This window comes from Elephantulus edwardii, unplaced genomic scaffold (assembly GCF_000299155.1).
Source record: "Elephantulus edwardii isolate Elephantulus edwardi_28Jun2011 unplaced genomic scaffold, EleEdw1.0 scaffold00048, whole genome shotgun sequence".
Taxonomy (NCBI): domain Eukaryota; kingdom Metazoa; phylum Chordata; class Mammalia; order Macroscelidea; family Macroscelididae; genus Elephantulus; species Elephantulus edwardii.
In genome coordinates this window covers 8,596,617-8,623,203 of record NW_006399798.1, presented here as the reverse complement: position 1 = coordinate 8,623,203, position 26,587 = coordinate 8,596,617, and the positions used below count along the sequence as shown (strand labels likewise).

The window sequence follows — 26,587 nt, the reverse complement described above, 5'->3', positions numbered from 1 at the left end:
GTGCCATCCTCACAACCTCTGACACACTGCAGCCCACCGCAGCACTCACTGCGTCAATCCACCTGCTTGGGGGGTCTTCCTCTCTTTCATTGTCCCTCCACCTTCCCAAGCATGATGTCCTTCTCCAAGGATTAGCCTCTCCTAGCAACATTTATGAAGGTCTTCCTAGAGCCCCTCATTCTCGTGATTCTGTTACATTAATAGCAAAGAGAGATTTTGCACGTGGTTCTGATCTAACCACAAGCCTTTAATAAAACAAAAATCTACCGCCACTGAGTCCCACTCAGAGCGACCCTGGTCTGCCCTGGGTTTCAGAGGTGGTTCATATTTGAACCACCAACCTCATGCTTATCAGCAGCACCACCAGAGCTCCTGTGAACTCTTTAAACACTGACTCCCTGACTGATGGCTCTGACGGATGGCATCACTGGTATTGCGATAGGGGCCTCAGTTCTAAAACCGCAAGGGACACCAGTGAGCTTGGAGGGGACACTGAGCCCATGTGGGAATGAAAAAACATAGACAATGTGCTCCTGTGAGGATTACAACCCCAAAGGCCCCACTGGGCAGCTCTACTCTGTAATACACGAATCAGATCAACGCAGGACACCCAGCATGGCCCACAGTTTAAACAGCGGAGGTCTCCCTCCGTGGGACAGCTCTGTACCATGCTTTCACCACTTCAGTGAATATCATGCTGCTTCGTGGTATTGTTTTCCAGAATTAAAGTTTCTTGTTGTTATGTCCCACCAAGTCAACTATGACTCCTAGTGACCTTATGAACGATAGCTCTGAACTCTGCCCTGTCCTGAGCCAGTCTCACCGTCTCTGACACACCTGTCCTCATGGCCACAGTCACTGTGTCAATCCATCTCATCTGGGGGTCTTCCTCTCCTGCACTGTCCCTCCACCTTTCCAAGCATAATGTCCTTCTTCAAGGATTGGTCCCTCCTGGCCACGCACCCAAAGTATGTGAGATGGAGCTTCAAAATCTTTGCCTCCAAGGAACAACCTCGTTTGACCCTCTCCAGGACAGACCTCTTTGTTCTGTGGGTAGTCCACTATTCCTGGTGCTTAAGTGATAGCTATTAACTGAAAGGTTAGTGGTTTGAACCCACCAGCTACTCTTTGGGAGAAAAGACTTGTAAATTTGCTGCTTGAAAGACCAGTCTGAGTACAACAATGAATGAATGGAAACCCAAAGTCTCTGTAAACTTTCATAATAAAAAAAAAAAAGAACGAAAGAAAGAAAGAAAAGAAAAGAAAAAAAGACAGACAAGTCTGGGCTGTTCTACTTTGTCCTAGGGTTGTTATGAGTTGAAATCAACTCAGTGGTTCTTTATGACCAACACACATTGTAAGTCCACAGAGTAACGATGTCAGTAAAACAGATGTGGATTAATTGTCTTTTCCAAATGGCAGCAGGGGGCATTTGGGTTGATGAGGCGGTTTGTTCAAGCTCTGGTGGCCTGGTCTTCAGGGACATGAGCCGCTAACCCAACGACCAGCCCTGGAAGTTTCTCTGGCCGTTCAGATCCACTAGCAGCTCTGAGGAAAAAGATGGGCAATCTCTCTTCCTATACGATTTACAGCCTCAAGAACCCCATGGAAGGTCAGCGACGAGTCAGCTGTGACTTGATGGCAATGAGACTTTGAGATTCTCAGGGTCTTCCTTTCAGAGGGGACAGAAGGACATAAAGAGCTGGAATGTTCCTTGACGTCCACCTGGGAGAGACCCATCTGTTCCCCACGGCTCTGAGCTCCTCGTGCCCTTTCAGGCCCTTTGTATGTGGCTCTGGGTTTTGTCCCCGTGACATATAATTCACCTTCACCCCATTCAGAGGGGGCGGCAGGGGGCTGCCATGTGAGAGCAGGGCAGGAGGCGGCCACAGCCTGCTGGTCATCCATCATTGTGACTGGAGGCTCAGGGCCCTGGCCAGATGCGCCGGTGGGCCTCCTGGGGGCCAGCCCACTCCTCTGTGTGAGCTGACAGAACCAGGCAATGCGGCCTGGCCTGGTCAGGTGTCCCTTTGTGTGGTCAGGCTCCAGAGGCCTCAGGACCTCCCTCGTTTGAGCTCACCGTCCTCCATTCTGGGGCCAGTTTCGGGGTCCCCCAATGTGTCCTCGGAGCTGCTGCTACCACCACGGAGCAAAAGGCCACAGGACCAAATACCCTTGACACCCCCACCCCCCATGCCTGCCTCACCCTCACTGGACTGCCTTGTTTTCTGGTCTCTCAGCCCCTTCTGTCCAGAGCTGCTGTTCAGGCCACAGGTCACAGGCCAGCTTCCCCGGCTCTGCTCACCCTTCTGGGTGGCCGGCGGACCCTTCTCACCAGGCCGTACACAGGCCTGTCCTCCCAGATGGAGAAGCCATGGTCATTGTTTGAGATCTGTGGCAGGACCTGCTGGGGCCTCCCTGTCCTCCCACGTCCATCCCTCCAAATCAGAAAAGGCCGCAGGGCCTGTCTCCATCTTCAGAGCTATCCTGACGCAGCTTCCAGGGTCCACAGCCTCTGTTCCACACAGTCCTACTTGTTCGCCTTGAGATTCTGGAATCTTCTCACCACTTGTGTGTATTCTCTCTCTCATTCCTGCGCCTGCTACTGTTATGTTGTTGTGAGGTGCCGTTGAGTCGCACGTGACTCATACTGACCCCATAAACAACAGATCTCTGCCGTCCTCCCATCTCCTGAGACACCTGAGACTATTATGACAGCCTTTGTGTCATTCCACCTGTTTGGGATCTTTTTCTCCTTTGCTGACCCTCTGCCTTTCTGAGCATCATGCCCCTCTTCAAGGAATAGCCTCTCCGAGCAACATGCCTGAAGTCTGTGAGATGAAGCTTTATCATCTTTGCCTCCAAGGAGCACTCTGGCTGCACTTTCTCCAAGACAGATCTGTTTATTCTTTTGGCAGTGCAAGGGATCAATTCTTCTGCCATCCTTATTCACTGTCCAGCTCTCAGATGTACAGCAAGTGATCGGAAAGACCATGGGCTCAACCAGACGCACTTTAGTCCTCAAACTGACGTCATTACTCTCCAAGAATTTGGAGAGGTCCCTAACTGCAGACTTTCCAGTGCAGTATGTCTCCTGACTTCCTGACCGCTGGTACCAACAGTGTTGACTGTGGAGCCAAGTCAGATGAAGTTGTTGACAGTTTCAGTCTCCTCTCCATCCATTGCGATGTTGCCCGTACATCCAGTGATGTGGCCTCATGTGCCGTCGCGCAGGAACACTGCCCAGTCTCGCACTGTCTCCACGCTGGCTTCACTGTGACCTATGACCTGATTTGTCAGAAGTTGGTTACCAGTTATTTCTTCCTTGTCTTAATCTGGAAGCTCAGACTAAAGAAACCTGGTCTGCATCCTAGCAACACTGTAAGCCTCTGCTGACAGATGGGTGAGTATTGGCTCACCTGTCCATGAGGTGGATGAGTCGGGATTCGAACCCAGGTCTCTTCCATGGAGGGTGAGTATTCTACCACCGAACCATCGATTCAGTTCCTCACAGGCAGGGGTTGTGTCTAGTTTGAGTTCTTAGTTCAGTACCCAACACTGGTATCCTGTCTGCTGACACTTTTATCACATCAAAATCAAGGGAGCTCTGGTGGCTTAGGGCAAGAAGCTGCACTGCAATCCTAGAGGAACACGGTTCAAATCCACCAGATGTTCCACTGGAGAAGGAGGGGCAATCTCCTCCTGTACTCGTCAGATCTGATTTGACGGTACACACAAAATGATAAAATAAAATTTGGAAAAAAAACCCCAACTCAAACCAAAACTCAAAATAGTATGCCCTGATTTTGGAATTTTATCCTCTGAAATGTTAAGTATAGGGGTGCAATCCATCTTCCTCACATGGCTTTAAATTTCTTTATTCATCTTGAAATAGGGGTCACAGCAACAGTAAAGACGCAACGTGACACAACCAACAGCTGACGTTTACTCAGTGCGTTTCCAAGTGCTTTACAGTCCGTCTCCAGAGCAACCACAAGACAGAGGAACTGTTAGGTCCATTCTACAGAGGAGCAAACTAAGGCTCAGAAAGAGCTTTCCTGCATTTTTCAAAAGTCATGAAACTTCATTTCCTATACCTTGGATGTCGTCAGGTGGGGCTGTCCTTGGAAAAAGACAGGACGCTGAGAAAGGTGGAAGGTTGGAGAGAGAAAGACCCTCAGTGGCACAGACTGACCCAGTGACCCGTAACAACGGGCACATCAGAGACAGGTGAGGATAGTGCAGGACAGACCAGGGCGCAGATCCAACAGTCACTCCAGCTGAGCCGCAGTTACGCCTAGAGCTGTGTGACTCTGTGTGACTCCTCCCTCAGTGCGTGAACTCCTCTTCCACCACGACCATGTGTACACACTGGGAGCCAACTGTGTGCTGCCAATGTTGTTGTGAGGCTGCAGGCTTTTCCTGCAGCAGGACCCCTGCTGGCTGAGATCGGCTGTTCCTGTTTCATTCTACACAGAGACAAAGGAGGGGGCCAGGGCAGGGGCGTCCGCTCGGCCCGAAGTGCTGGAATGTTCCGAGCAGCTCTGGCCAGTTCCTGGGGCTCCGCATTCCCCTGCGCTCGCCCCACCCCTGTGTCTGCAGCGCCCCGCTCGCCTCTTGTTCTGAACAGCAGGAAGCACAGTGGGTAGTGCAGGGCCGGACTGAGTACACCCTGAGGGCCAGCATGACCCTCCTGTGGGGGCCGGGGGACACCGAGGCAGCGGAAAGCAGGGGCAGAGGCACGAAGACCGAGGAGGCCCCCGCCCTGTGCTGCTCACAGACAGCCTCAAGAAAGGCCCAGGCAGCCCCTCGGCCACCATCTCCTTGCCCTCTTCCCACCCTTCCCTTGCCCGGATCACTAGCTGGTCGGTGGCCAGCCCCCTGGCACTCTGGTCCTCAGGGGTCCTGGTTTATTTTTCCTTTCATGCCGAGTTTTCACATCCCAGCTGTGTATGCCATGGCCTCCCCATCCCAGAACACCCCCTGCCCCACGTTAGGCTCCCCCAGGGGAATGCTGGCAAAGTGACAGGGCTGAAGTCCTGGAGCTGACATTCCTCAGCCTGGTCCTTGGCTGGCCAGCTTCGGGCAACAGACAAGCACAGGCCCTGACGGGGAGAGGCGGGCGGCAGTGTCCTGGCCAACTCGGCAGCAAGCACTGGAGAGGCCAGGAGAGACCATCTGGAAGGGGAGAGGGAGCCAAGCCAACCGCATCCCCTAGATGTTAGCGGATCGCAAGCCAGCTCACTCTTCGTACATAGCTGCAGTTATTAGCGTAAGACTGAGGCCCAGGCTGGGTGGGAGCGACATTCCTACAACTAGTGGAATTACTAACGATTAGCTCTTGGGATGCTCAGCTCTCATAATTACCCTGAGGTAGTAACGGTCCCGGAAATGTTTCAGCTCTCTGCACAGAAGCAGGAGCCCCGGACACGCTTGATTTGGTTCCATCATGTGGATTATGTGCTCTCCCTGCCGGCCCAGCAACGTCTCTTTTCTTGCTTGACTTCAGTCACCTAAGCACAGATCCACGCCACACCAAGCACCAGCCTCCACCCTGCCTGGCACCGGCACCTCTGAGCAACTTGGAAACCTAGCAACGGCTGAGCGGGTGGTGGTGGCGGAGCCCCAGAAGCAGGCGCCACGGCCACGGGCGAAACAGGAGCTTGGGATGCAGCCCCCCTGCAGCGACTTATCAGCGCTCATCTCCTGGTGCCGGGGAAGTTCTTGTGATTGGATTTCAGGCACAGTGGGCGCGGCTGGTACAGTTACGGGCGCTGCCTCGGCAGTTCCCCGGCAGAACCCAGGCAGGTCCCTAGTCATGGCATGCTGGCAGCTGGGGTCATGTGGAGGACACTGAACTTCAACTACTGCGAGCCAAACTCTTGGCTCCTCTGGTTTCTAGAACAATCCTTGACTCAAGTTGACCCTCAGTCCACGCTGGTCCTCACTGGGCTTTAACTCTTGCACTCTGGGGCACTCGAGCCCCGAATCCAGCTCTGACGAGGTGCCCCACAACCCCCTTTCTCACCACCCACCACAGCCACCACCAGCCTCACCTCAATTAACTCAAGCACCTTCCGGGTAGAGGAGGGAGTGTAAAGAATGGTGGTCCTCAAAACTATGAGATATAATCTCACCCCAGTCAGAATAGCAAAATTTAACAGAAAACATTAAATACTGGAGAGGTTGTGGAGAAACTGGAACCCTTATTCACTGTGGGTGGGAGAGTAAAATGGTGCAGCCACTACAGAAGGCTGTATGGTGCTTTCTCAAAAAGTTGCAAATAGAAATACCATTTGATCCTGCAGTTGGAATATACTTGGAATATACCCCAAAGAAACCATAACCGCCACCCAAGCAGATATATGCACACCCACGTTTATCTCAGCTTTGTTCACAATTGCAAAGAGTTGGAAACAACCTAAGTGCCCATCAACAAACAAATGGATAGAGAAGCTGTGGTATATTCACACAATGGAATACTACGCTGCATTGAAAAACAAGGAACTCATGCAATAGTATTCAAAATTGATGACCCTGGAGGACATTATGCTGAGTGAAATATCTCAGTCACAAAAGGACAAATACTGCATAGTGCCACTGTTGTAAAACGGGACTGACATTAGGGTTGGGGGGAGACTTGAGAAAGATGGGATAAATTACATACACTGCATTGAAACAGATGAGGGAGAGAACTGTTTGAATGGGATATATGATTAGGTATTATTGTCATGACAGGAGTCCAGAATGAAGACTGCACAGTGGAGTGGACTTGGAGGGATTGCATAACAATGAAAAAAATTTTTCTTTGACTTTTCAAAGAGAAGAATGAATTGGGTGGGGGAGGGGTGGGCAGGGAGAAAAGTACAACAATAAATGAATGGAAATCCAAAATCTATGTAAATTTTCATTAATAATAATGATAATGATAATGATAATAATAATAATAAAATAAGGGGGGGAAGAATGGGGTACTTGGGAGAGGAAGGGAAGTGAGATGTGGTGTCTTAACCCAGAAGGTATCAAGGCTCAGCATGGGAGGGGGGGTTACCTGAAGGCCTGGCCTCTAGGACGTAGCGGGTGATGGGCCCCTTGCCAGGGTCTCCGCTGGACCAGTGGATGGCAATGGCTGAGCTGTACCGGATGATGATGGGTATGCCAGGCGGTCCCGGGGCACCTGGAAGAGAGCACACAGTGGGCACCCCCTGTGCCCCACAGATCCAGCCCCAGCCAGAGACCTCCAGTTGTTGTTAGTTGTCTTTGAGTCGAGTACGACTCACAGAGACCATAGGAACGACAGATCTGAGCCTGCCCTACCCTGTGCCACCCTTGCCATCTCTGGTAAGCCGGAGCCCTGTGTACAGTCACGATGCCAACCCACCGTGCTCTCTGTCGGCTCACCTCACCCCACCTCCAGTCAGGTCACCCCAAACCAGGAGAGGCTGCCAGAAAGATCCCTCTCCAATACAGACTGGGGTGCTGATCAGTTCAGATAGTCCTCTTAGCCTCAGTTTCCCCAGGTTTTGGAACATAAAGCTAAAGGGATGTGGTTATGGGGGGACATCAGAGGTGGGTGTGATGATGGCAGAGTGGGTTCATGGCTGGTTTGAGGGGGCCTGACATCTTCCTGACCTCTGATAGTAGACCTACTTTCTTCCAGAAGTCCAGCTCTGCCCGCAACTGCATCATTACCATGAGCCTGGGCCTCCTGCTGTGGGGACGGAAGGGCTGTCTTGGCTTCCCCATCCTAACCGGGGGCCAAGGGGGTATTTTAGGGGGGAATCCACAATCTACTTTTGATAGGAAGAGCTGTGAGCCAGGCACCCTCTGAGGGTCCTAAGTCCCTCACTCCCTATCTGAAGGCCAGCTCGCCTCATGCAGTCTCCTGAACCCCCATGACCTGGAGTGTCCACCCATGGCCATCACTGCCACTCTGAGCATCTCCCACTAGTCATGGACATCCTGGAACCCAGAGCACAGAAGGTGCTTCTTCTGTGTTTGTGGGACAAAGGGCAGAGGGACAAGTGGGTGTCCAGTGGCTAGGGTCCAGTGGCTACTCTGATGCCCATTGGGATGAGCTGAAAGTCCAGCACCCCATGGGAGGTGCTCTGACTCAGAGGAGGTGGCAGGCTGGACAGAAGGCCAGGGGCACACTCAGAGCCCGGTCACCATCTGGCCCTGTGTCCAGTCCAGACCCCTTAATCAAGAGTGGAGAATTCCACTGCCTCCCTCTTCCCTTGACCCCCAAGCACGTGCCCACCCTGCATGGGGCAAAGTCAGTGAGGGGGTCAGGGAGGGAAGGGCAGAGCTGGGGGAGCTCTGGAAATGCAGGAGACTCAGAACCCCGAGGGAGTCAAGTGCCACCCCCCTCCTCGCATGGAAACTTCTGGTAGCTCTCTGTCCCCACAGCCTCCTTCACATCCACCAGGTACAGCTTGCTTTTTCTCGTTCTTTCTACGATAGTGGCATTCTTGGTGCCCTCCACTGACCACTTCTGTACTTCCACCCTGCCTCACTAGGGACCACGCAGCTCGCACACTCGGACTTCAGGCCTTAGGACAGACTGTCCTCTGGACAGTCCCTCCTGCCCGAGGCTCCACCCTGTCCCTGCTGCAGCCAGCTGCCAGCTCCACCCGTTTGTTTGCCAGCTTTTGTTTCCTAGGAAATCTGCTCAGGTGAGGGCTGGCTCAGGTGAGGGCTGGCTCAGGTGGGGGCTGGCTCAGGTGGGGGCTGGCTCAGGTGAGGGGCTTGAGGGGGCAGGGCTGGGCAGATGGAGACAGAGTGGTGGGAGCAGTTTTCACAAGTGGGCAGCTGTACCCTGCAGGAGCCAGGCGTGCTTGTTTGCAGAACACCAGGCAGGTTGGGTGGGAGGGGGGACGGTTAGAAAGTGATCAGAAAAGGAAAGCGAACTGTGGCCAGGTGCCACACAGTAGGGAGATCAGTCAGTGAAAGCCAGGCCCAGCCCACTTCCCAGCAGCTGACCCAGCCTCCCAGCCAGGGAGTGGACACCTTTGTCCTGCCCTGGCTGCTTGGGATTCTGGGGACAATTTGGAAAGGGCTGTGCCTGCTAAATGCTGGCTTTTGTGTTCAGAGATGGTGACTTTGGTGGCTTGACTCTGACCACTGCAGGGTCCCCAGAAAACTGTCCCAGCCCAGGAAAGACCTGGGGGAGGGGAAGCTAAAAACCTGGACTGAAATTTTCTTAATGGCATTAGTGCTCCAGGGTTTCCCAAGCCGGGTTCTGGAACAATCTCAGTTCCTCCCTCCTCTCTTAGGCTCAACACACGGGTTCTGCCAACTTGACCTGCTCTCTTCTCCCCCTGAAGCCCTTGAAGGGCCTGCGTCCAGCACCTTTGTGCAGGAGAAGGCAGCCTGGCTGGTCCTCCTGCCTCTGCCCTCTGACCCTCTGGGTTCCCTGCTGCCACAGCAGTGGCTATAACAGCAGGGTATGAAAGTGTCTCTGCTGCTCTTGCTAAAAAGCACACTCCCAAGTGGAACCCCAGACTCTGACTTCCTGGGGCAGGAATCTGCATTCATCAAAGGACTCAGGTGCATCTGCTGCACCTTGAGAAAAACCTGAAGGCACAGGCCCTTCCTGTCCTTAGCTCATCACTTCCATGTCCTTCCAACCCAAAGCCTTAGACTAAGAGCACGCCCATTTGAATATTGCCTCCCTTCAGCTCAACAAGCCCTGATGTCTTCAGTCTTTTAAATAGCTTCACCTCGTCTATGCATAAGGAGCTCTGGTGGCTTAGTGCTAAGAAGCTGTGCTGCCAACCTAAAGGCACACGGTTTGAATGCACCAGGTGTTCCAAAAAAGAAAGAGTGGCAGGCAGTCTCCTCTCATATGGTTTACTGACTCTGAAACCCCCCTGGAGGGTCAGTTATGAGTTGGTTCTGACTTGACAGTACCCAACAACAAGAACCACCACCACCACCACCTTGCTGTATTGGGGTCCCTGCCCTGCCCCTCACCCAGGACCCTGTGTTCCCATCTCACATGCGCAGTGGCTGCTGTTATGATTCTAGTCCCTGGTCATCGTTAGCCCCATCTGACTTGCGTGGGGAGTAGGCACTAGGGGCTCCTCTCTGACTTCCTACCTTCTCCAGGGCCTGTGGTGACATTGGCTTCAATCTCTGGTCCGTAAGTGAAGGTCTTGGCTCTGATGCGGAACCTGTAGGTCATCCCCTCGGAGAGGTCCTTCACCTTCAGCCACAGGGGGCTGTTCCCCTTCACGTCCACAGTCACGATCTTGCTGACCCCTGGGGAAGCACAGGAAGAGGGGACTGCTGGTCAGTGGGAGAGAGGTGAGGGGTGACTGGTCTGGTGGAGTGCTGAGAATGGCCTGTGCAATTCACCTTGTTTCTAGAGCCGGCAGGGGAAGGTTAGCGGTGGTGTGACCCCCAACATGCCCAGATCTTGACAATGACCAGAGGCCCCCTTCACTGAAGTCAGGCTAGAACGTCATCCTAACCCACAAAGCAATGTCTATCCAGCCCAGTGTCAGCTGACTCAGTATGAAAGGTAAGCATGGGCTCACCAGGGCTCACTGACTCCTCCACAGTCAACAATGTCATATTTCCCCACACCAGAGATTCTGCTTCTAGATATGGTTCTTTAAATTAACGATCCCTAATATCAGAAAAATTAAGAGCTGAACAGAAGATTTCAAAGGGCAGCAGAGAAAGACAAACCAAAATATTACGATGAAATGTGCAAAAAAGCTGGAGTCAGGAATTCAAAAGGGTGGAACTCACTCAGCATTTCTTAAGCTGAAGGAACTGAAGAACAAATTCAAGCCTTGAGTTGCAATATTTAAGGATGCTATGGTAGAATAGTGAATGATCCAGGAATCATCAAAAGACAAATAGGTTTGTCCTGGAGAAGGTGAAACCAAGTTGCTCCTTGAAAGCTAAGATTTTGAAGCTCCACCTCACATACTTTGGACACTTGGCCAGGAGGGACCGGTCCTTGGAGAAGGACATCATGCTTGGAAATGTGGAGGGACAGCGCAGGAGAGGAAGGCTCTGGATGAGATGGACTGACTCAGTGACCGTGGCAATGGTGCCCGGTGTGGCGGAGACGGTGAGGCTGGCTCAGGACTGGGCGGGGTTCAGGCCGTCCACAGGACTGCTGTGAGTTGGAACTGACTTAACAGCTTAAGGGTTTGGTTTTTCACTTTTTTCCAGGGTGATGGGAACTCCGGTGGGGCAGCCCACAGGGAGTTGTACTGTTAACTCAAAGCCGGTGACTTTGACAGTTCAAATCTGCCAGCAGCTCCCAGGGAGAAAGACGGGCTCCCTCCTCTCAGCAACTCACTGGAGGACCCAGCTGGATGGCAGTGAGGGTCGGAGCCCAGGGTGAGGTGGGGCTGCTCCTCGGGGCCAGAAACGCCGGTCCCTGCTCCTGCACTCTGAGTGAACTTTGCATCGATCTGTGCCTCAGTTTCCCCTCAGGAAAGGGGAGCTAACGGCTTGCTGTGGGATCAGTTTGCTGTAGATCTGCACTCAGGGCAGTGAGCGTGCAGACGCTGTGCTGACGTCCCCCAAGGCTCCTGGGTTGGCCATTGTCCAGCCACTTCCAGAGGTCAGGGGTCCTATCCTGGGGCTGTTAGAGGGGGGATGAGTCACAGGAATCCAGGGAAAGATCTTGCCCTGACTGAGGGGTCAACCTCATGACCCCTCAAGGTTATACTGAGCTTGCCAGGCCCCTGAGTCTGCCTCCACCATGACCTCTGTCCTCACCTTCCTGCCTGGAGCCCAGGCCTGCACCAGAGCGGATCTCCTCCTGGGTCAGCGCCCTGTCAGTGTCCTAGCACGTGGGCATGCAGGTGGCGGGAGGACTGAGGGGCCATTGTTCCCAGGCTGACCCAGACGTGCTGGCTCCACCACGGTGAAGGGGGCGAGTAGGGTGACCCCTGCAACGCTTACCCAACACCAGTGCCCCACCTGGCCGCTGGCCACCCGGCTCCTGCCCAGGCTCCACGTGGTGCTGAGAGGAAGCGGGTGGGACATGAAGAAGGAACCCCACCCCCGTCCTCCTTCTCTGCCTTTCAAGTCACAGGAAGTGGCAAAAAGCAGTGACTTCTGGTTCGTGACACCCCCTGAGCTCAAAGTATGTGACAGGCAGGTGTCTGATGTCCACAGTCGGGGTCAGCCTGGGAGTGGGGTCTGGGGAAGGGTGGCGCAGAGGCTGCAGAGGCAACTGGAGGTCAGACCCTCTGATCTGAGGTCCTCAGACGGTGTCAGGGGTACAGGGACTGCTCCAACATGGAGGTCCCTCTTTCCTTGTCTGAGCCTCAGTTTCCCCAATTATAAAATGGGGGGGCTCTCACTACCTCTGACCTGCATGGAGTGACCGAGAATGACGCAGAGGGAAGGACATGCCAGCGGGGTGGCAGGTAAGAAGCTGACTTGAGGGGGTGACCCACTTACCGTCCACGGGCGTGCAGGGCTCATACACCAGTCTGTAGCCTTCCAGGATGCCGTTGGGAAACTTGGGGGCCTCCCAGGACACATTCACCGAGGTGGTGGTCAGCTCGCTGAACTTGACAGAGCCAGGCGCGCTGGGGGCTGTGGAGACACAGAGGGCTTGGCGTCCCCTCCTCTGGAGGCTCAGGGCCTGGGGCTAGGCTCTGTGCATGGAGGGGTGTTTGGCCTGGCACGGGGCGTGAGGAGAGGGGCAGGGTTTCATACAACGGGCGAGGGGGCACAGGGCCCTCTAGACCCTCTTCCTCCACCTCTGTGGCCATGCTGTCCTTGGCACCCTGACTTTCCAGGACACGAGGAGAGGGAACTATACTTTTCCCTAATGCTGGCAAAGGGAGCCTGGTAGCTTAAGGAGCTGCACAATCAACCCAAAGGTGCTTAGTTTGAATCCACCAGCTGCTCTGAGGAAGAACGATGGGCAGTCTCCCTCCGCGTGATTTACTGTCTCTGAAAATCCTCCATCAGGTCAGCTACGCGAGTCCGTCAACTCAGCAGTAAACAACAAGCTGGCAACGTCAGCCTCTTCCTGCCCCATCAGAGCAAAGAGAACCGAGCCGGCCTGTCTTCTCTGCCCTGGTCGCTGGGCCAAGGCCCCTTCCTGGCTTTGTGGCTTTATCATTCAACTTCCCTGATGGAGAAGTCAGGAGCTTCCTGGTCTCCTGCATAAAGAAGATTCTAGAATCCCCAAGTGATGCAAATTGTTAGTACACTTGGCTGCTATGCAAAAGGCTGGAGATTTGCATCTAACACCTTCCCCCCTCCCACCGGTGCCGTGGAAGAAAGGCCTGGCAATCTCCAACACCAGCCATAGAAAACCCTCTGGAGTGAAGTTCTACTCGGACATACAAGGGTCACCAGGAGTTGGGCAAGCGGAGAGGGCAACTAGTTAGAGAAGATTCCAGAACTGCAGTGGACACAGCCTCATTCTTGTTCCAGGGCCTTGGAGCCTGTCAGCGAGACCCTCCCATGGGAAGACTCAGTCCCAGCTTCCGGATGAGCTCTGCTCTTGGCCCGAGGATCCTGGGCTGACACTGAGGGCATGGGGCCCGGGAAGTTTGGGGGAGAACAGTGGGGAGAGGCGAGGATGAGGAGCCCTCCTGAGCTGGCCCCAGGAAGGATGACCGGTGGTCATTGTCCAGTGCCGCCTCCCTACTGGGCCGGGCAACACAGGCTGCATCCTGAGTCTTCTATGAAGGAGAGGGACGAGGGCAGGGGGCCTTTCTTGTCCCCCCAGCTGGATGGACGTGCGACTGAATGCTTTGTCCCGCTGCCACAGCGACGGAAGCTTTCAGGCTTGTAGGGGCGCACATCCGGCCAAGGACACTGACCAAGAATGGACTGGTCAGATGGACAGATTGGCTGACGTGGATGCTGGGATAGCCAGCCTGAGCTCAGTGGGAGACTTTTGCAGCAGGAGAGTGGACATTGCTTCCCGTCCTAGGGACTGGCCTCTAACAAGGACCACTAGGAACTGACCACACAGGGAGAGGGGCCTCTTTGGAGTAAAAGGGAATGGACGCTTCCAGAAACAGCAGATAGAGACGCTTGTGGAAGCCAGGACTAAAGACACATATTCAAGTCCACTGGGGCCTTGAGGAAGGGCTGGGGTCGCAACAATAGCCTAGGACATGGCCAGAAACTGACTCGCTGAGGACAAGACAAGGGGCCTCCTGATGACTCCTCCTCAGCTGTGACATGGGAGACCCCTGCCCTGTCCATCTCAGGGAATCTGTAAGGATGGAATGAACACTGACAAGGAGCTCAGAACATTGGGGTGTCCTCTGCCCAGGGGAGATTCTTATCACCCTCCCCCACTCCCCTGCCTCCTCCCTGGGCCCCTGTCCCACCCCCCAAGCCTGGCTCTGCACAGCAGACAAAGTTTACAAATATAAACCAGACACTGGCTCCTTCATTTAAAACCCTCCAACAAAAACAGCTATGAGACATCATCTCACCCCAGTAAGAATAGCAAAATTTAACAGAACAGCAAACATCAAATGCTGGCGAGCTTGTGGAGGAACTGGAACCCTTAATTCACTGTTGGTAGGAGTGTTAAATGGTGTAACCACTGTGGAAGGAGGTATGGTGCTTTCTTAAAATGTTGCAAACAGAAATACCATTTGACCCAGCAATTCCACTATTGGGAATTTACCCTAAAGAAACCTTAAGGGGCCCAAGCAGATATATGCACACCCATGTTTATTGCAACTTTGTTTGCAATAGCAAAGAGGTGGAAATAAACCAAGTGCCCATCAACAAACAAATGGATAGAGAAGCTGTGGAATACAATGCAGCATCGAAAAATAAGGAACTCATGAAATATTATTCAAAATGGGTCACCCTGGAGGACATTATGCTAGGTGAAATATCTCAGTCATAAAAGGACAAATATTGCATAGGGCCACTATTATAAAACGGGACTGACATTGGGGCTGAGAAAAGACAGAGAAAGAGGGGAAGAATGATGTATACTGCATTGAAACAGATGAGGGAGAGAACTGTTTAAAAGTGATGTATGATTGGGTATTATTGTCATGACAGGAGTCCAGAAGGAAGGTTGCACAGTGGAGTGGACTTGGGAGGAGGGATTGCATAACAATGAAAGAGTTTTTATTTTTCTTTTCAAGGAGAAGAGTGAATTGAGGGAGAGGGGTGGGTAGGGACAAAAGTGCAACAATGAATGACTGGGAACCCCAAGTCTCTGTAAACTTTCATTAAAAAATTAAAAAAACCCAACCCTCCAACTCCCACTGTACTTGGAATGAACCCCACACTCCATTCAAGGTGCCCTGACCCTTTCTGAAAGGCCCCGCTCTGTCTCAGTTTGCGTGCCTCGCTGGCTTCCTCTCTTTTCCATCAACCCAGTCCAGTCGCCAGGCCTTAGCACCTGCTCTTGCCTCTGCTGAGACACTCCCTCTAGAACCTGCCCTGGCTGTCGTCCTCTCCCCCCCTCAGTTCTCAGCTCGGCTGTCTCCTCCCCCAGCTTCCCAGACAGCCCTAGACAAAGTCACCGGTTCCCGGGTCCTGTCCTCATACCGTCCACCCACATCACCACCCCTGGCTGCCAATGTATCATCACACGTTAGTGATCTCCTGCCTGGGAGGGTGGGGACCTGCCAGTCTCGTTCACCTCTGTGTCCCCAGCACCCAGTACGGTGTGGGCTCCCAGAAGACGCCCTATAAATATTTCTTCAGTGAACAAAGCTGGGGACATGTGAGACAGGCAGGTTGGAACAAGGCAGGGAGACGTGGGGTGACTCCGGGCCACCACCTGTGGGGAGGAGAGTGAGCTAATGTTCTCCCCTTTCTGACCCACCACTGCCAGGCCCCTCAGTGCAGACAAGCCTCCCATCTGGAGGGCACTGGAGACCTGGGTACCAACCCCAGACCCTGCTGCTGTGGGAGGCTGCTTCCACACACCCCCCAGCCCGCAGCCGCTGCCCCTCCCGGACCCTCTCACCCTGCCCTGGCTCCCCCACCTGCTTGCTGGGTCTGGCCCCGCGTCGGGGTGCTCCGTGGCCCGTCCCCCGCAGCGTTGAAGGCTGCCACGCTGACCATGTAGACCGTGTAGCCGGTTAGATTCTTGAGCTTCACGCTGTTCTCAGCCAAGAAGAGTGTCTTCACTCGCTCCGTGAGGTTCCGCCGCTGGGCTTCCCAGAAATAAATCTGTGGGCACAGGTGATGCGGGGTGGTGGTGGTGGTGAGGGAGACGGATCAGAAAAGCTCCTCCTGTCCCTGCCTCACCTGGGGGCTCTGAGAGCCCTCTGTGAGCTCAGCTGCCCAGTAACACTAGTAAGAGGAGGTCCTCGGTGATGCAGAGTGCCCTGTTAATGGAAAGGTTCTGGGTTCGAGTCCACCAAGAATCGTCAGAAGTAAGGCCTGGTGATTTCTGAAAATGCAACCACGGAGTCTTGGTGGGGCAGTTCTACTCTAACCCACCTGGGGTCCCTGTGAGGGTGAACTGACTATGTCCATTAAAGAGCGCTGGTGGCGTTGTGTATTACACGTCACAGGTAACAGAAAGGTCAGTGGTTCAAATCCACCAGCTGCTCTGTGGGATGGACTGTCTGCTCCCATAAAGACCTGCAGCCTTGGGAATCTGAGGGTCACTAGGAATCAGGGTCAAGTCCACAGGAGAGGGTTTATGACCCTTGGCTCATATATTTCAAGGTCATCTAGGAAGTTCTCCAGAACCTTCTTCCACAGCTATGAGACTACACTGCTAGATTCTAAGCCCGATAAGACACAGAGCTTCCCAGCGGCAAAGAGGTCTGGTGGTGCAGTGGTTCACACTGCTAACAGGAAGGTCAGTGGATCAAGGCCACCCGCTGCCCTGTGGGAGAAGGCTGTGGCAGTCGCTTCTGCAAAGATTCAGAGCCTTGGCAGCCCTGGGGGGGGGCCCTGCTACCCTGTCACTAGGGGTCAGGACAACTGGCTCATTTGGGGAGGGGTGGGGGGAGTGCAGGGAGTGTTGACATCATCAGATACAGAAGGAAAGGCAGGAGCTGGTCCTCTAGGAACAGGAGGGAGGGAGGTAAGGACAGCCGGGAGTGGGGCTACTCAGCGCGCTCTAGGACCAACACCAGCAGCCCCTGGGGTTGGCAAGAACGCTGAGCTTCAGGCCCACCTCTAAAAGGGGCGTGGCTGTATCAGCATCTGCAGGTGAAAAGACCCCTCCCCCTCGCAGGGAGTGCTCCTTGCTGCAGGAGACAGAATGCAATCTTACTGGATGGGCTCTGGTGGCCTAGTTGGTAAGAAGCTGTGCTGCAATTGCAAAGGCACCCGGTTCAAATCCATCATCTGCTCTGTGGAAGGATCGGCAGTCTCTTCCCAAGTCATCTACTGCCTCTGAAAACCCACTGGAGAGTCAGCTATGGGTGGGGTCCGACTCAAAGGCACACAACAACTGGAGGGGCAGGCGGGCTGATTCGGGAGCTGGGCTGCGCTCAGGACGATTGTAGGATGGAGAAACATTTGAGGCTTGGAGCTCATCACCTGCTCTTCAATGACTTCATATGCAGCCAGTGGGAGGCCGGGGATGGGGAGGCCGGGGGATGGGGAGGCCGGAGATGGGATAGCCGGGGATTCCTGACCATCTCAGCCCTCAGAAGGCGGCCGTCCACATGGTGCAGCTGGGTGGACCCCACCCCACGCGCAGGTTTGCCAGTCTTTTGGCGCCACCTGCTGTCTGCAGAGGGGTCTGCAGGGCACTGTTCTGTACCATAGAGGACCTGACCCACAGCTGACCAAGGTTTCTCCACGCGGGAGGAGGCTGTCCATCTTTCTCCTGGGAAGCAGCTGGTGGACTCGAATTGTGTGCCTTTGGGTTGGCAGCGCAACTCCTCACCACTAGGTCACCAGGGCTCCCTACAGCTCCCACGCAAAAATGCTGTTACAAAAACTTCAAATCAAATCTACTGCAGTTGAGTTGGGTGCAGCTCAGGGTGACTCTGCACTGATAGGTTTTCTGAACCTGTAAATCTCTACAGGAGGAGACTCTCAGCATTTTCTATGGTGTGGCTGGTGGACTTGAACTGTCGAGTTTTCAGTTAGCAGATGGAGACATTATGTACTGAGCCACCAAGGCTCCTTCTATTAAAAAGAGAGAAAGAAAGAGACAGATAGACAGACAGACAGACACACACATATACAAACACCGACCGACAGAAAGAGTAAGACACAAACACACACACACAGAGACAGAGACGGAGAAACACACACAGACCAACAGAGAGTAAGACACACATACACAGAGACAGACAGAGACAGAGAAAAACACACACACACATACACACACATAGACTGACAGAGTAAGACACACAGAGAGAGACAGAGAAACAGAAACACACACAGAGAGATGGACAGAGAGAATAAGACACACACACACACAAAGAGACACAGAGAATAGTGTGTCCCCCTGTGACAGGTGTAAACAGCAGCGAGGGAACCGTCAAATCCTTACTCCACTGTTTCTTCTCTGGAATCTTTTCATGCAGATGGGTGAGAGCAGAGTCCTGGATTAGGTCATTCATACGTTCACTCACTCAGCCAATTGTTCACAGTAATAACGATAAGACAGTAAACAATCCAAACCCCAAACAAAAAACAGCTGCTGTCAACGCCAACTCAAGGTGACTGCACCTGTGTGGGGGAGAACTGTGCTCTGGTGGGTTACTAATGGGTGTGTTTGTTTTTCTTTCAGATTGCCAGGCCTTTCTTCTGAGGCACCTCTGGCGGTTAAAACCACCACCTTCTAGGCTAGTAGGTGGGCAGCTCATTGGTCATGCCGTCCAACTGGCAGGCAGAGTTCTGGCCAAACCCGGTAATCAGAGGAAAGGCTTGCACTAAAAATATGGGCATCAGCAGCACTGAGATGGGGTTTAGTGGGTGCAATTAAGGGCCTATCAAGGACTTCTTTAACGTTCTAATGTGCAAGGATGTCAGTTTAAAGACTAAGGTGCATCTCACCCAGGACATGATATTTCCAACTGCTTTATATGCATGTGCAAATCAGTAAGTTATCATTGTTGTTAGGTGCTGTTGAGTCGAGTACGACTCATAGGGACCCTGTGAAGGACAGATCTGAACCCTGTCCTGTCCTGAGCCGTCCTCACTGTCTCAGACACACTCCAGCCCACTGCAGCAGTCACTGTGTCAGCCCACCTGGTTGGGGGTCTTCCTCTCTTTCACTGGCTCTCCACTTTGCTAAGCTTGATGCCCCTCTCTAAGGAATAAGGAAGACTGAAGGAGAAATGATGACCTAGCATTGTGGTGTTAATGAAGACGACTGAACATACCGCTATGAAACAAAGGAAGCCTTGGAGGGAGCGTAGCCAGGGCGCTCTCAAGAGGCTGGGTGAACAAACTCAGTCTCACGTATTTTGGGCATGTCTTCGGGGGGGCCAGTCCTTGGAAAAGGACATTATGGTGGGAAAGGTAGGGGGCCAGGGAAGGAGAGGAAGACCCTAAATGAGATGGACCAACACAGTGACCGTGACAATGGGCTTAACCATGGTGGAGAGTGTGAGAAACTATCCAGGACAGCGCCAAGGGTTTGATCTTTTCACAGGGTCAACTCAACGGCACCTAAAGTCACCACCGACCAGGACGCTGAATATGAGGAGAGATGGGATGGTCACAGATGGAGGTTTGGGGCCTCTGGTGGCCGGAATTTGGGAGAGTGGGCAGCACCTGCGTCCCAGAGGAGAGGAGGGAAGCAAACATCACCAGGAGGGGAGAAGGCGCTGGGTCAGCGGAGGAGGAGACCTGTGGCCGATCGCTGATGAAGACCACACCGAGTGCTGTGGTGTCCACCCCAAGTCACAAGGTCCTCAGGTGCACAGAGAACCGTGCTCCACGGGGTGGTCAGTGGCAGGTTTTTCAAAGCTGACCACCAGGCCTTTCTTCTGGGGCACTTCTGGGTGAACTTGAACCTTTCGGTGAGCAGCTGAGGGAGCTGACAGTTTGCACCATGCAGGAGCTCTGACCATCTTCACCCCCTGAGCTGATTCTGACCCACAGTGACCCTGTTGGTGGCGGTGTTAGGTGCCATTGAGTATGACTCATAGCAACTCTATGAACAGCAGATCTGAACCCTGCTCTATCCGGTGCCAGACCCTGACCCTGCAGGACTGGGCAAAAATCCGCCTTAGGGTTTCTACGAAAGAAGGGTGCCTCATCTTCCTCCTCGGAGTGACCAGTGGATTTGAACTGCTGACCTCTCATTTAGCATTAAACCCACTATGTTGCCATGGCTACCTGACCACCTTCAACTCAACTCAACTCAACTCAACTCAACTCATGTCAATGCAACTCCAACTCATTGCTGTCAAGCTGGAATCAGCCCATGGCTGACATTCGGGTTTCCCAGGTGGTAAATCACACAGGAGGACACGGTCCAGCTTTCTCCTGAGGAGCTATGACAGATGTGAACCACAGAGAGGCCTGGCCTTAAATTAAACAGAACAACTCCCTGTGCACTAGGGCACCGGAGCTTGCTAGCCTCCTACTTGCAACGTGGACATGAGCAGTGATGTTGACAGGAGCGCGTTCTGTGGGGACGACAGCCTTCAGGGGGGCAGGTCCACGAGGGGACACGTTGAGAGCAGGGGGTGTCAGGAGGGAGGTGGGGTACTTCTGGGGTTCTTTGGAGGCTCTCTGCTGTGAAGGGAGATTCACAGCGAGACATGAAAGAGATCCTCTGGAAACCGAGACCCAAAAAGGCATTTTAAAGATGAAACGAATGTCAGGGAGCCGTGGTAGCCTAGTGGCACTGCAATCCCAGAGGTACGCGGTTCTAATCCACCAGATGCTCTGCTGGAGAAGGAGGGGCATTCTCCTCCTGTACCAGTCAGATCCGATTTGATGGTACACACACAAAATAATAAAATAATAAAAAAAAAAGATGAAACGTATGTCACAATGCTTTTCTGCCCATGGGAGTCCCTGGATGGTATAAACACTTGGTTGCTAAAAAAAAAAAAAAAAAAAGCAGAAGACAAGTCCACTCAGACATGGTTGCTGCTGTGCTGCCCAGAACACAGTTCTACTCAGACACACGGGGGCTGCCACTAGGTGGGGCTCACTTGAAAGCATTTTTAAATGCCCAGATCCTCTAGAGACTGATGGCCTAGAGGGGAGGAGGTGCACTGCCAACCCAAAGGCACATGGTCTGAATCCATCAGCAGCTCTGGGCGACAAAGATAGGTCAGCTCCTCCTGTGGGACTAACAGTCTCTTAAAACCTGCAGGAGGATCAGCTCTGAGGAGTGGGAGGGGGAGAGGGAGGAGGAGAGCGAGGGGGGGAGAGCGAGAGAGAGGGGGGAGAGAGAGAGAGAGAGAGGGGGGGAGAGCGAGAGAGAGGGGGGAGAGAGAGAGAGAGAGAGGGAGAGCGAGGGAGAGAGAGAGAGAGAAGGGGGAAGGAAAGGGAAAAGCAGAGGGAGTGGGAGAAAGGAGAGAGACACAGAGAGGGGGAGAGAGGAAGAGAGAGGGGGGAGAGAGAGGGAGAGGTAGAGGGGGTGGGGGGGAGAGAGAGAGACTGATTGATTGATTGATTGGCGGGGAGTTCAGAAGCCTTGAAATTTGGCTTCTCTGGCCATTGTGTTAACTCCTGTTGGGGGAGCATGGTCTCCAGCTACCTTAACTGCAGACACATGGGCTTGAAAATCATCCACAGCTGTGGGACCAGTATAAGAGAGTGCTTTCCAGCCTGTTACTGAAGGCAGTGAAGGTGGTGGAGAGATTCTGGGAAGGGACTGTGGCAAGGTGAAACCAGAGGAACCATGGAGATAAAGGCCACAGGTAAAAGGTTTCACTTGCTGGATGATTAAGGAAAAGCTGACTTGTAACTGCCCTGAGAGAAAAGTTTGCTGGATGGTTGAGGAAATCAGACGGTTCTTGTCTTTGTGCTGTTGAACTGAGCCTTGTTGTTAAGTGCCGTCAAGTTGTAGATGACTCATGGCGAACCTTTCACTAACTGAGGGACTGTGCCTTGTTAATCTGGTTCAGGACTGCTGACTTAAACCTGGTCTTGCATTGTGTGATATTCTTTGCTTTACCCACTCTCCAACCTATTTCCCTAACAAACCCCACATCTGTGAGTACAGTCTGAGTCTTGCAATGAACATCAGACCTGATGATTGGTAGGAAAAGGTACAGGAGCATGTGGGGTGGCACATCTGCCCACGGAGCTGTTTGTATAGTGCTATGGACATTATCGATGGGGACATCTCTCCTCCATGAAGCGGGTCAAGATCACACTCGGCCACCCCCACGTTGCATCTGTTCCTTTCACAGTTATCTACTAGATAGAGATATGATAAGAAGGGAGCCGGAGGGCCTGTTGCTAGACAATGTCCTTGTGCAGGGAACAGGCTGGATCCAGGACCCAAAGTACCCCGTGGACAGCAACAAGGCTTCTCTGGCAAGTGTATCTATACTTTTGTCTCTTGAATGCGTGTCTCTTGAACACAGAAGATGGTTAACGCTGTCCGTCCATCCACTGCCACCGAGTCCTTTCTGACTCCCAGTGACCCTGGAGGACAGCGCAGAAACAGCCTCCCACAGCTCCCAAGGCTGGGATCCCGATGCAGTCGGACTGCCTCCCAAGTCGGACTTTCTTCCCAAGGAGCAACCCGTGGATCTGAACCACCAACCTTTTCTTTCATATTATTTTATGTGTACTGTCAAATTGGATCTGACTGGTACAGGAGGAGATTATCCCGCCTTCTCCAGCAGAGCCTCTGGTGGATTCAAACCACACACCTCTGGGATTGCAGTGCAGCTTCCTGCCACTGGGCCACCAGAACTCCCTGGATTACTCTTCTGTAAACAATTTTCTCACGTGGCTTCTGAGACACTATTTGCTCTTCCGCCTTCTCAGGGTCTACCTTCAGAGTTCTTTTGTTCTCTGCCTATGCTTACCTTGTCCCCAGGGTCACTCTGTTGTTGTTAGGTGTCACTGAGTGCGACCCTTTGAACAACAGACCTGAACCCTGTCCTCTCCTGTGTCACCCTCTGATATACCTGAGCCCACTGCTGCAGTCACTGTGTCAATCTATCTGGGTAAGGGTCTTTCTGTCTTTCACGGACCCTCCACCTTCCCTGAAGTGATGTCATTTTCCAAGGAACAGCCCCTTCTAGTAACGCGCCCGAAGTTTGTGAGACGAAGTTTTGTCTGAGGCTTCTGTAAGTGGCATCTTCAGCTTTGGCTTCTCTGAGCCGCAGGCCCCTGTGAAAGGCTCCATTCTTCCGTCTCTGCTCGGATGTCAGCAGACAGCGGGAATGAGCACCTCCAGGACCCCACTCCTGAGAAGAAGCCGGCCCCTTCTTCCGTCTTTGCCTATTTGTTACCAGCTTCTCTATCAGCTGATGGCTCATGGACATGGAGGTCACAGCGGTCACCTCTCCTGCCCTCGGTCCACGTTCAGCGCAGCGGCAAAGTCTACATTTAACCTCAATGTGACCACTTCTCACTGCTCCCCTGCAGCCGCCTGGGTCAAAGCCAGCATCGTCCCTCACCTGGGTCACTCACTCCTCTATCCCCCTGGCTTGTATCCTTAGCACAGCACCCAGCATGACTCCATGAAAACCTCCTGCCACACCACGCCTCCCCTCTGCCCCAGCCCCTCTGCAGCCAGCATTTCAATCAGAATGAAAGCCAAGCCAGGAGAGTCCCACATGACATGACTGGTCCATCACCTCCTACCGTCTCTCACCCTGCTGACCCTCCTCTCCCTGCCTCGAGCTCACACAAGGCTCTTTGCTATTCTTTTTTTAAAAGAAATTTTTATTTTAATATTTTTTTTGTGTGTACCGTCAAATCGGACCTGACTGGTACAGGAGGAGATTGCCCCTCCTCCAGCAGAGCATCTGGTGGATTTGAACCGTAGACCTCTGGGATTGCAGTACAGCGTCTTGCGACTAGGCCTCCAGAGCTCCTTTTCTTTGCTATTCTTTACCTCTTTCTGGAATCTTCTCTTCACCAATCCACGTGGCAAACACACACCCACCCCAACACACGGCCACAGACTGAGTCCTAACTGACCGCGACCCTCAGCTGCTACGGCTGGAACTCTAAATCTTCATGGGAGGAGACTGCCATTTTTCTTCCAAAGAAGAAAAGAAAAAGAAGAAAGCTGGTGGATCCAAACTGTTGACCTTTTGGGTTAACCGCCTGACTTGTTAAGCACTTCGCCACCAAAGCTCCTGGACTCTGGCGGTCGAGCCACAGCCGGACTGTGCACAGGGTGGGTTCACCAGTGACCACAGCCTGCACTGGTGTCTCCGAGCCAGGGGCACGCGAGGTGAATTGTGTTTCTTTGCTAACCTGTGCTGAGCAATCTCTCATGGGTCTGATCACACCTGTGCGTGGTGGGGGGACGGGAGGGGGGACTGTGCTGTGAGCAGGTGGGGAGCCACAGCCGGACCATGCACGCCTCGCACAACCTGGCCTGCTCAAGCGTCCTCCTGCTACAGATGCTTTTCATATCTCATTGTCATTATGCCCTGACCCCTTCCCCAACAACCCTACTGAATGTTCCAAACATCCCCCTTGGTCTCTTTCTATCCCCCAAGTGGCTTCATTACTTATTTTATAGTTGATCTTCATCTCATCAAATGCAGCCAGTAGGACACTGGGCTGACACTGGTAGGACGCTGGCGGGATAGAAAGGCCATGTACAAGGCCTCTCTGGTGGCTCTGAGGGAGAAAGATGAACAATCTCCTCTGGTGCAATTAGCAGCCTCTAAACCCCACCGGGGCATCAGCAAGGAGTCAGATCTGGCTCCACGGTAATGAGTTTGAGGGGTTTTTTCCGAGTCTCTCTGCTCACTGCTTCTGTCCAGCACCCAGAGACAAAGGCACAAAATAAACGCCCATGAGTTACTGCGTGACCAGCAGCGGAGGCTCGAGGCGTGCACACAGTGTGTCTACCTGTGCACCTAGGGGGCTCAGCTGGCCCCAGGTGGGGGTCATTTCCTACTGAGCGAGCCCCACGTCCGGAGATCACTGGGCCCCTGTGGGACCTGTCCGCGTGCACTGAAGCTGCCCAGGCCCAGAGAGAGCACGCGGACGCCCTCCGGTATACACGGCGCCTACGCACCCACACGCCATTCCTGGGTCTGCATGTCGACTGGGAACTTCCAAAGCCCGACAGTCTGCTGGCTGTCAAGTCGTCACTGCCTCTGTCCCGGCTCCTTTTCTGAGGGAGGCATATGCTAGGGGCGCAATATTTAGCGTTCCCAGCTGGTACTATGCATCCTTTGCGCTCCCTTGGTGCCAAAGCGTCCCTCCTCCCCCAGATGGAAGGAGGCTCCTGTGCTGGGGATGGGGCTTCGTGAGCTGGGAGGACGTTCTTAATCTTAGCCGGGCCTCAGTTTCCCCACTTGCTGAAGAGGGGCTGGGCCAGGGACACCTTAGGTCCCCTTAGTCTTCAATTCCCCTCACCCCTGGCCACTGGTTGGGCTACATTCTCGATGATGCAAGGCAGCTAAGAATGCAACAATGAATGAAAGGAAATGAAAAAACTCTAAATTTTCATTAAAATGAATAATATTAATAATAAAAAAAGAAAGAAAAAATAATGTTTTGCTGACTGAGCACGAGCCTGACGTCACTGGGGCCCAAGGCCGTTTCAATCGTGGGGGTCCAGAGGACACAATGCTCTGTCCTGTCCACCTTCTCTCATAGCTGTGTGCTCAGTGCTCCCTGTAAGCTCAACCCTTAGCAGGGAGATCTCACGCAGCTACACTCAGAGTCTCTGAAAAGGGGTCCCAGTTTCCTCATCTGGACAATGGACACAAAACTCTGCAGCCTATCAGCTTCACAGGGATTTTAAAAGCAGATTCAAGGGCTCCCGTGGGCTCTGCAAATGTTAGGGACCAAGGGAATCCCATCATGATGTCATCCAGCGTCTAGAAGCAGTTCTTAAAGGGAGCTGAGGGACTAGCTGGAAGTCTTTGGTCATTTGGCCGTTCAATTGGCATCAATGCTGTAGCTCAAACGTACTGCTGTTGAGTCAATTCCAGCTGCTGGCCACGCTGCATGGTAGGGAGCCAGGTTGCCCCCCAGGATCTTCTAGGCTGCACGAGAGCTGGTGAACTGCTCCCGTACCGACTCGTCTACGGAACCCTGCGGGACACGTCTATTCTGTCCAGTAGGGGTGCCGAGAGTCAGAATCGACTTGATGCATCCAAGCGAATTGCCAGGCTTTTCTTCCTCAGCACCACTGGGTGGGTTTGAACAGCCAACCTTCAGGCTAGAAGCTGAGCATAAACTGTGCCACCTCAACTCAACCCATTGCTGTTGGAAGCGACTGCCAGCTGATTCTCCAGGGGGCTTTGGATGCTGTCACATGGGAGGAGACACTGCCTGTCTTTCTCCCAAGTTTGTGTACCTTTACTGTTGTTATATACCTGCCTGTCAGAACAGACCTGGAGCTGATCCTCCAGCGGGTTTTCAGAAGCAGTAAAACCACATAGGAGATTGACCCACCATTCTCCCTCAAAGCCGCTGGTGGACTAGAACTCTGTGCCTTTGGGTCAGCAGCACAATTCCCTACCACTAAGCCAGCAGAGCTCATATTCACCCTAGGAACTTT

At 53.2% G+C, this 26,587-nt stretch overlaps 1 protein-coding gene across 1 annotated transcript in view; it reads right to left on the bottom strand.

The window, feature by feature from the left end:
• SDK2 (sidekick cell adhesion molecule 2) overlaps nt 1-26,587 on the bottom strand; it is a 270,400-nt gene that overhangs the window by 24,616 nt on the left and 219,197 nt on the right. The window contains exons 38-41 of the mRNA XM_006886394.1: nt 15,969-16,155; nt 12,436-12,573; nt 10,102-10,263; nt 7,052-7,177 (exon numbers count right to left, since the gene is read on the bottom strand). Coding sequence (XP_006886456.1) covers nt 7,052-7,177; nt 10,102-10,263; nt 12,436-12,573; nt 15,969-16,155 — 613 coding nt within the window. The remainder of the gene's footprint in view (nt 1-7,051; nt 7,178-10,101; nt 10,264-12,435; nt 12,574-15,968; nt 16,156-26,587) is intronic.